The 10,034-nt window shown below is 37.0% G+C and overlaps 1 protein-coding gene across 1 annotated transcript in view; it reads right to left on the bottom strand.

Moving 5' to 3' along the window:
• Nucleotides 1-10,034, bottom strand: part of LOC136829559 (uncharacterized) — a 59,556-nt gene that overhangs the window by 8,036 nt on the left and 41,486 nt on the right. Inside the window, exons 24-35 of the mRNA XM_067088405.1 lie at nucleotides 9,414-9,572; nucleotides 9,003-9,047; nucleotides 8,764-8,884; nucleotides 8,337-8,450; nucleotides 7,622-7,735; nucleotides 4,801-5,045; nucleotides 4,194-4,304; nucleotides 2,583-2,741; nucleotides 2,415-2,459; nucleotides 2,158-2,278; nucleotides 1,886-1,999; nucleotides 1,215-1,354 (exon numbers count right to left, since the gene is read on the bottom strand). Coding sequence (XP_066944506.1) covers nucleotides 1,215-1,354; nucleotides 1,886-1,999; nucleotides 2,158-2,278; nucleotides 2,415-2,459; nucleotides 2,583-2,741; nucleotides 4,194-4,304; nucleotides 4,801-5,045; nucleotides 7,622-7,735; nucleotides 8,337-8,450; nucleotides 8,764-8,884; nucleotides 9,003-9,047; nucleotides 9,414-9,572 — 1,488 coding nt within the window. The remainder of the gene's footprint in view (nucleotides 1-1,214; nucleotides 1,355-1,885; nucleotides 2,000-2,157; nucleotides 2,279-2,414; nucleotides 2,460-2,582; nucleotides 2,742-4,193; nucleotides 4,305-4,800; nucleotides 5,046-7,621; nucleotides 7,736-8,336; nucleotides 8,451-8,763; nucleotides 8,885-9,002; nucleotides 9,048-9,413; nucleotides 9,573-10,034) is intronic.

Below are 10,034 nucleotides of genomic sequence, written 5' to 3'. Positions count from 1 at the left end.
GATTTTTAAGTGAAGTTTTTGTAAATAGATCTTACAGTCGTGTATCTTCTGATGATATCCTGATTTTTGTCTTTACCTGACTGTGAATTAGCCGTGAGCAGTGCTTAGAAATGGTAGAGTGTGATGAATTTCCTTCACTCCTCGTTAGTCTTCTTAAAGCCTGGTCTGTATCAATTTTGGACTACTGAATTTGTAGTACTATTTATAGCCACTGATCTAACGCTATTACTCTCATTAGGAATACATGTTAGACCATGATATTTCTGGAATAAGGTAGGATTTGTGCAGTGAAGAAGATATATTTCACAATTCAAATGAACCATAAGAGGGAACAAGAGAGTTTGATCGATTAAGAAGAAGGTGGTAAGAGAATTAGAGCATGGTTATGATAACAGTCCATGAAATGCAGTTGACGTTGCTATAATGAAAATAATAATGATGATAATAAGAAAGTCTGTTCAGTTTCTAGACTTGGGAGAGCATACCTATAAATACAGAAGACTAAATTCCGGGAACTGTATACAGTAGATCAGTGTGAAAATGGAAGGATTACCAGTAAATATACACTTCTGTAATGTTCGGAAAATGTACAGATCAACGGGAAATGAAAGAGTATACCTACAAACATACAAGACTCTAAAGTTCGGTAAATGTATAGATCAATGTGAAATGGTACGGCACAGCTACAAATACACAACTGACTGATTGACAGATAATACAAAACTGAGTGACGGATATACAAGATTCTGGAGTTCAGAAATGCATAGACCAGTGATTCTCAAACTTTTTTGCCTAGCGCCCCCTCTGCATTATGTATAGATCCTACGCCCCCTACCCCTGAAATTTTTGCCAGCTATAATCTATAAACAATAAGTTGTCTATTTGTATGCTATTATACTTATCATAACAATAAAAGACTATTCATAAACAAGATTTGAATTTAAAAGTGACTTATATTTTGAATTTTTGGCATGTTTTGAGATAATAATTACAAAATATATGGAAGCAGTGATAAAATTTGTGGCAATTTTGTAATTAACATCACAAATTAAAAAAATAATAGGCACCATCTGGCAACTCTGCTTGCGCCCCCCTTGAAAGCTTCTGGCGCCCCCCAGTTTAAGAATCACTGGCATAGACCAATGATGAATTACAAAGGAAAAAGACCTCCCTCGCTGCCCTTGTTGCATTCACAACAGGAGACCGACCATTACCTCTCCTTTGCGTTCGCACTTGTATCCATCTCCCTGGAAGCCGGGGGGGCACCCCCCGCAGACGTAATAAGGCGCCACCATCATGTTTTTGCATTCCACGCCAGTCGCGCAAGGCTGGAGGCTACACGGCTTAGTCTCGCCTTCATGGAGAATAAATATCGTGTTAAAAAAAGAGTTCTAGAAGCCATGAATGTTCAGTGATTCTCAAAGCGTTTGGTAGGATTATAAGGTGACTTCATTTTTAAAGATACGATGTTTACATCTGCTGTAAATGCGCTCTCAAAGTTTGACAGATATGTAGGAATAGGCCTTTTAAAAGGAGTCAAGTTTCAGCTTTTCTTTCGATGCAAATACTCGGTACGTTATTTCTCGTATTCTTCTTTTGTTTCAGCGTTAATTTATTTTCTGAATCGCTATTGCTATTTAACTAATTCGTTACACTTCCATGAAAAAGCAGACATATATAAATATTAAAGGTAAGAAAAAAGTCAGGTTCCAGCCTGAACAGAAACAGGAAACCCTCCTCTTCAACTAAGTACGTTTATAGGAACTTTAAAAATAGTACTAGGAAAATAAGTCCAGAGCTTGGCTGTAGAGGGGCTGTAAAATTCGCAAAGCAGAAAATAATTAATCACTTAATGAGTGTAAACATCAAAGCTATCAAGACATACCAGGTAAGGTTTCATCGTTGATTCTGACGGTTCCAGCGAACACTTCCAAGCAGACATCGAGGCAGTTCTGGATGGACGCAGCATCACAGGCGCATAGATCAGTCGCACAGCCCTCTGGTGATAAGAAGCCATTTCATGTAACAATCGTATTTTTTTCGACGTTCAGTAAAAATAGTTTTTTTTTCCAGTTTATCGTGTGTCTGTATTTAACTCTATAAGAGGCTGTGGCCTTGAAATTTTAAAAAAGCGGTCTAGGATTTCACAGATCTTACCAAAGTGATACTCGTACGTTGAGTTGTCAACCAATGTCGATAAGTTTTTAAATGCTGCTGCCACAAGTTGCCTGATTTCAGCCGTTTCGTTGGCAGACTTGGAGTCACACAGGTCAATTTCCTAAAAGGAGAGAGAGAGAGAGAGAATAAATGAAATTAGGAAATTTTGCAAATCGTTATTCAAACAATAAGTAAAAATATTTTCATAACAACGATAATTGTATCTTTCTTTGCCTGAGATGAACAACTGTACTTACTGGTTGGTCCTGAGATGTACAAGCACTGTTTGCTTGCGTTGGTGCCTGAAATAATAGAAAACAACTGACTTATTTCAGCACAAGCTGTAATGGAAACGAACGAGTAAATAAAACTGCAGCGTGTGACATGAATTGAATTTTGATCGAAAGAACTGCGCATCGTCTTACCTTCCACGAATTGGCGAATTCTGTGACACCCCTTAACAATCCATTTCTGTCAACCAAGTCACTAGTGCTGTTTCCTGTAAAGTGGCCGCACAGACCGTACAGCTGACTCCGCAGCGTCACTGGTGCCAAGAGTCGCACTGTAGAACTGCTCACTATGACCTGAAATGAAGAAGAATGTGTTCCTTTTAAAGACAACGAAACGAAATCGAAAGTCTTTTTTGTTATAATTTTGCTTGCCAACTTCACATCTTACTTCACGACTCATTATACACGAATGTAAACAAAATTACTTCCTAGACTTCCATGCCCAGTGTAGTGAAGTCATGACTTTCATGTTGATAGTGGTGAAGTTATGACTTTCATTTTTCTAGTGGTAAAGTTATAACTTCCATTCTTCTAGTAGTGAGTGTACAACTTTCATTCTTTTAGTATGAGGTTATGACTTTCTTTCCCATAGTAGTGAATTTATGACATTCCTTCCACAAGCAGTGAAGTTCTGAATTTCATTACCCTAGTAGTGAAGTTATGACTTTCATTTCCCTAGTAATGAAGTTATATCTTGAATTCCCAGGGCAGCAGAGCTATGAATTTCATCCTGAGAGCATCGAAGTTACGAATTTCATCCCCTCGTAGTGAAGTTGGCTTTCATTCCCCTAGAAGTGAGGTAATGACTATCATTCCCAGAGCAGTGAAATTATGGCTTTCATTCCCATAGAGGTGAAGTTATACCTTCATTCACAGGGCAGCGAAGTTATAACTTTCATTCCCAGAGCAGCAAAGATATGACTTTATCTCCTGATTAATGAAGTCATGACTTTTATTTCCCTATTAGTTAAGTCATGACGTTCATTCCCTGATAGTGAAGTTATGATTTCCATCCCCCTAGTAGTGAAGTCATAACTTTCATCATCCAATTAGTGAAGTTACGACTTTCATCCTATAGTAGTGAATGTGTGACTTTCATGCCACTGGTAGGGAAGTCATTGCTTTCATCCCATAATACTGAAGTCATGACTTTCATCTCCTTAGTCGTGAAGTCAAGACAATCATTTCTATGGTAATGAAGTTATGCATTTAATTCCTAGGGCTGCGAAGTTATGACCTTCATCCCCATACCAGCAAATTGAACACTTTCACCCCCTCTAGTAGTGTAGTTATGACTTTCATCCCCCTAGTAGAACTTAAATCTTTCATTCATATGGCAGCAAAGATATAACTTTTATTCCCAGAGCAGCGAAGATATGGCTTTTATCTCTCCAGTAGTTAAGTCATGACTTTCATTCCCTGATAGTGAAGCCATAACTTTCATCATCCTGGTAGTGGAGCCATGATTTTCATCCCCTTAGTAGTGAGATCATGACTTTCATGCTCCTAGCAGTCAAGTCACGACTTTCATTCCCTAGTGGCAAATTCATGACTGTCATCCCCCTAGTGGTGAAGCCATGACTATCATTCCTCTGGCAGTGAAGTTATATCTTTCATTCCTAGGGCTGCAAAGTCATGACTTTCATTCCCGCAGAAGCAAAGTAAAGTGGAAACTTTCACCCCCTAATAGTGTAGTTAGGACTTTCATTCCCCTAGCAGTGAAGTTACCAAGCAGGGAACCCTCACCATTATCTCAGTTGGTCCCAGAGCGTGAAGGGATCCTCCCGATTGCCACACTCGGATGTCATCTTCGAAGTATCCCGCAGAGGATGAGTAAGACTTGCCGTTCACCCAGAACTGAAAGGTTTGAGAGGAGTTAGATTGTCCAGTTCTCTTCTTACTGCTCTTGCTGTTTGACCAACGGGTATTTTTTTTAAATCAATACATAGTATTCGTTTATTCTCCTTGCTTTGATTAAAAATACATCATTTGTAAAATACAAGTATTTACATCTTCAATAATGACGTGAACTACTTTTCAAACTAAACTAGGTGCAGCTGATATATCTACCGTAAAACTGCAACTTTCTTTTCTAAGAAAAAAATTATATTTGTGTCTAAAACTAACAACAACGGGTTTTTATTTTAATACTCTCATCTATAGCGGTTGAGCGGACTCTTGTTTTCACTAACAATATGATACTGTGAACAGTTGTTCGTACTGTCCGTTACTATAAGGCCTGTAATACAAAGTTTTTTTCTTTTTCTAAAATATGAGCATGTGTTTGTGTGTACTTCTAAATGATTCAAATATTTTTATATAGGGCATGTAAAACATACGCATGTGAGTCTACCTGTGTAAGGTCACTAGGTTTGAACTGGACGTAAGTCTGGTTGTTCACTCTGAAAGTGGTGTCAGCCACGCAGGCCGGTCGACTGCTGTGTCTCGGGCAGGAGGCAAATTCGGTGAAAACTCCGACTTCGGGCTTGAGGTCTCTGCCGTTCTGGACGAGGGAGTAGTTGCACTTCGCGTGCCATCCGAAATAAGTCCCGTCGAATGTGCTTACGAACGGGTCGTTGATAACATCACATCTGGCGCCTTTTTTTTTTTTTTATGAATGTATTGGAGGTAAAAGGAAGAGAGAGTCATTATCAGTTCTCTTTCTGATTAATCGGAATTGCATAAACATTGTCAGTTATTAGGAAGTTACTGCCAATGTAACTTGGTAAAAAGTAATTACGAAAATATCATTAAATTTTTATATTCAAAAGAAAGAAGAAACAGTAAATTAGATAACACGAAAAAAATGAGAGAAATTCATTGAACGATAAAGGAATTAAGAATTCAAATGAAATATGTTAACATACACGCGTAATTAAACAAAAAAGACCAGAGAAGTTATATATATATATATATATATATATATATATATATATATATATATATATATATATATATATATATACATACATATATACATATATACATATGTATGTATGTATATATGAATATATTTATATGTAATGTATATATATTTGTGTGTGTATGTATGTATATATATTTGTATGTATATATGTATACATATATATATATATATATATATATATATATATATATATATATATATATATATATATATATGTAACAGCAAGCAGGAGTCCAAAGAAGACGACAGTCAACAAAACAGTTGCATATTTATTAAGAAATCTACAGAAGGGAAGATAAGATTAATGTTAGAAAATTAAAGAAAGATAACATCTTAAATGAAGAAACCTTCCAAAAATTGTTTGTTACAGGGTCATCGTTTGGCATTTTGTATGGGCTCCCTAAGATCCATAAGGATGGCATACCTATCAGGCCAATTATGTCTTCGTATAATAGCCCTTCCTATAATATCTCTAAGTACTTAGTTCACTTATTAAATGATTACTCAATATCCCAGTTTGCGCTAAAAATGGCTTTGACTTCCAACAACAAATAGTACATCAGGATGGTGATTTATATATGGCCAGTTTAGACGTTGAGTCGTTATTCACAAATGTGCCAGTCTCCGAAACTATTGAGATTATTCTGGACAAAGTTTTTTATGAGAGTGGTGTTATCTTTCACGGTTTTAATAGACAACTTTTAAGTCTCTCTTGGAACTTGCAGTGCAAGATTCTGCTTTTATTTTTAACAAACAACTTTACTTGCAGGTCGAGGGAGTTGCATGGGGTCCCCATTGGGCCCTCTCTTCGCAAAATTTTTTATGGCACATTTAGAAGAAGAGTTTTTAAACAACTGGAATCTTTAAACCCCTTTACTATAGGAGATATGTGGATGATACTTTTGCCCTATTTAAACATTCGTGGCAATGTCAATCTTTTCTAGATTACGTTAACTCTAGCCATCCCAACATTAGATTTACTATTGAGCAGGAGACTGAGAATACACTAGCTTTTTTAGACGTAAAAATCACCCGCTCTGACCATAATTTTAGTACATCAGTTTTAGAAAAGTACTTATACAGGCCTTGGAGGTAACTTTTATAGTTCGTGTTTCTTCTCTTTTAAAATTAATGCCATAACAACTCTAGTTTTTAGAGCCCTCCGTTATACATCTAGCTGGGCAAATTTCCTCCGAAATTGAATTTTTACTGGAGTATTTTACCAAAAATTCATACCCACAAAGACTTTTATAAAATAGTTAACAAGGTTGTAGCATAACTTTTCGGATTCTATTGTGAAATATAATGTTCCTAAACTGACTATGTACGCTACGATACCATTTACGCACTCCGACTTTCTTAGATCCAAAGTCAAACAAATAATTGAAAAAGAATTTCTAACACTCAATTTAATACCTATGAATCCACTAAAGATTGGCGGCTTTTTTAATTATAAGGACAAGCTACAGACCTTTATGAAGTCCAATATTATTTACAAATTTGAATGCCCAAGAGGTAGTTATGTTGGCTCATCAAAGAGAATGTTGCAGGTCCGTTATTTAGCCACTTAGGTCTGAGCTACAGAACTGGCTCACGTATAACTAACCCGAATTTTCTAGCATTAGAAATCATGCCGTTAAATGCAAGGTTAATATAGATAAAAACATTTTTCCATCATGTGGGAACTACCAAACAATCGGCTTATTTAACGACCCTTGAGTCTTTGTTTATTAAACGTCATGCACCTCTTTTAAACTCCAACGTGTCTTCTTCTCCTCTGCACTTGGCCTAAGTGTACTCTGGGCATGCGTGAGCTTGTGGTCTCACTTCGTCTTTCCCTTCTATTGATCAGGTAGACTTAGAAAAATCTCCTTTCTTTTACTTTTTATGTATGTTGTAATTTTAAAGAATTTAACTGCCTTTTTTTAATTTAGCTTTTATTTTAAATTAGAGAATTAATGTGTATTTTTCAATTTTACAGACTGATGATGTGTTTAAGTAACACGAAACGTTTCTTAATAAATATGCAACTGTTTTGTTGACTGTCGTCTTCTTTGGACTCCTGCTTGCTGTTGTGTGCTTCCGCCTGAATGTGTATATATATGTATATATATATATACAGTACATATATATTTATTTGTATACTTATACTGAGGACTTATCAATCCTTTTTCCGTTTCCCTGTGAAGGAAGGAAAATGCTTATGCGCTACTAAGTGTAAAGCGTAAGTAGACAACTTATAACTTACAGTGGCCAGCAATACGGCCGGTGGGTCTGAGGTGTCCGTCACTACACTTCAGTTCTGTGCAGAAGTCGTTCACAGTTGCGCCTTCCTTGTAGCCTTTCTCCTGAAATACGCATCCTGTAATTGAAGACAGCAGGATTTTAAAATCTCTCGACTGTAATGGACGGAGGGGATGCATATATCCTTTTAATTTTCTTCGAATTGCGTATCACATAAAGAAAATCTTTTAAACAGGATCATATTCAGCAGCCTTTGACCAAGCCTACCACAAAAATCATATCACTCAAGTGTAATTTTCTGATATCTTTAAAACTGGCTTTTCCAATATATAGCACACGGTACATGCGACTCGAGCTGGTTGAAAATAACCAGAAATTTCCATCTCTCAGCGAAATAAAGCTATAATCGGACGTTCACTTCGTAAAGCCTCTTTGAAAATCTTCCTCGCCTATTGTGGTAACGGCTGGTAACGGCGATGCCTCCTCACTAAGCAAGATTTCATAAAGGTTGCTCTTGAAGTTGAATGAAATAAATTCTTTTTCACAGGCTAAAATTATATGAAAAGTCTTTTATCCACATTTGAGGAACCTGTCTCTAGGTGAAATTACTCCAGGTTCCCTCAGAGTAAAGTCATGTTAAATGGCTTTTTCTCACTCAGAAGAGTCCCATAAGAGCTTTCCCCATAAAAAAGGGGAATCATGTAGAAATTCCTTCTCACCTGGCAATGTCTCGTTGGCAATTCGAACTTCGTCGGAGATGAGGTCTTCAACGACGCTCAGGCACTCAGTGAGGTTCGCTGCTTGGCAGACGCAGAGATCTCGGACACAAGAATCTGAAACGTGAGTGGATTTAATTTCCTTCTAGTTTTTCAAAGCTTTTATTAGCAAGAATATTCTGCTGGACTGAAAGCTCATATCCATGACGTAATAGTCTGAGGAATCAACAAACCTGCAAACATTGATTTCGCCTATGACTAGACTGGGTCTAGTTATTAAAACTAGAGCCAGTCTTAGTACCATAAACGTGAGTACCCTTCTTTGTCAGGCAAAGATGAACTAGAGTTGTCTTCATCTGGAATTTTTATTGTAGAATACCCACTGGTATAGGAGAAAGGAAATAAGTCTGCGAAGACCTGAAGAACTTACACATCCTGTGTCTGTAAACATCCCATTCTAGAGTGTCTTTGCTGCTGATCAGAACGTTTGTACACAAATCTTCAAACCTCTCCATGTCAGCGTTGCTTGTGCCGTCACACAGATCGACCGGCTAGAATACAGAAGGGGAGTAACCGTGAAAAAGAAAAAGATGAGGCGTAACATTGATTGCATTTACCATTGTTTTTCATTTGTTCTGGAGACTATTTCTGGCCATTATCCTTACTAACCTGCTGTGGTTCCTGTTCGCATTTGGAGTAATTCTGCGTCGCTGTCTGTGCAAATGAACAAGTATTGTTATATGCTGGTATATAGTACGTTCATGTAGGCGCATGCGTCTCATCACCATCATACAGTATCTATCTATTTATCTATCTATCTATCTATCTATAAATATATAATATATATATATATATATATATATATATATATATATATATATATATATATATATATATATATATATATATATTTTGATAAAGGAGAGTGCGCAGGTAAATATACAGTTCGAAACCATCATCCTATGAAAACTTATGCATAACAGTAAGCGCGAATAAACTTTAAGTTTTTTATAATCCAAGATACAAGCTCGAAAGACTTAACCATGCAGTCTAACAGCATCAAGATATATTTCTCCAGACCTTCCACGAATTCGCAAACGTCGCCAGATCCCCTTGGGTGCCATTCCTGGCGACATAATCATTGTTCGAGGCGTCATCGAATGTCCCGCAAAGCCCGTAGAGTTGATTCTTCAAGGAGTAGTGGGCGTAGACGTTCACAGAATGCCGCCCAAATTCCACCTACAGAGATAAGACGAAAGGAAAGTGACAGATGTTTCCTCACAATGAGGCGAGGTGTCTTTGGTTCTAACTTAATAGCCGAGAACTCAGCATCGAAATAACAGTAGGTGAAGAGGAAAGGAAGTGTTGCTGTTCATTAGCTTTTAGGAAGCTGGCGACTGCATATAGGTTTATGGGAGGAACCTTACTATTTACAAAGGCTGGGCATCTAATTAGGAAGAAGCAATGATTTTTGGGGATATTGGGGATCTGGGTTTGGTATGTATCAAGCATGAGGCTGTAATGTACGAATAAGATTGTGAAGGAATTAAGACAGTTGACAAGGAGAAACCTACTTTGAAAATGAGGTGTAGATTTTTTTTAACAATATGCAACAGAATATATAAAATGCAGATAATAGTTGCTAAAATAAAACAGAACTACGTGGCATGGACAAATGCTTACCAGAAAGCGAACAAGCTT

The sequence above is a fragment of the Macrobrachium rosenbergii genome, chromosome 44 (assembly GCF_040412425.1).
Source record: "Macrobrachium rosenbergii isolate ZJJX-2024 chromosome 44, ASM4041242v1, whole genome shotgun sequence".
Taxonomy (NCBI): Eukaryota; Metazoa; Arthropoda; class Malacostraca; order Decapoda; family Palaemonidae; genus Macrobrachium; species Macrobrachium rosenbergii.
This window is presented reverse-complemented; position numbering and strand designations above follow the sequence as displayed.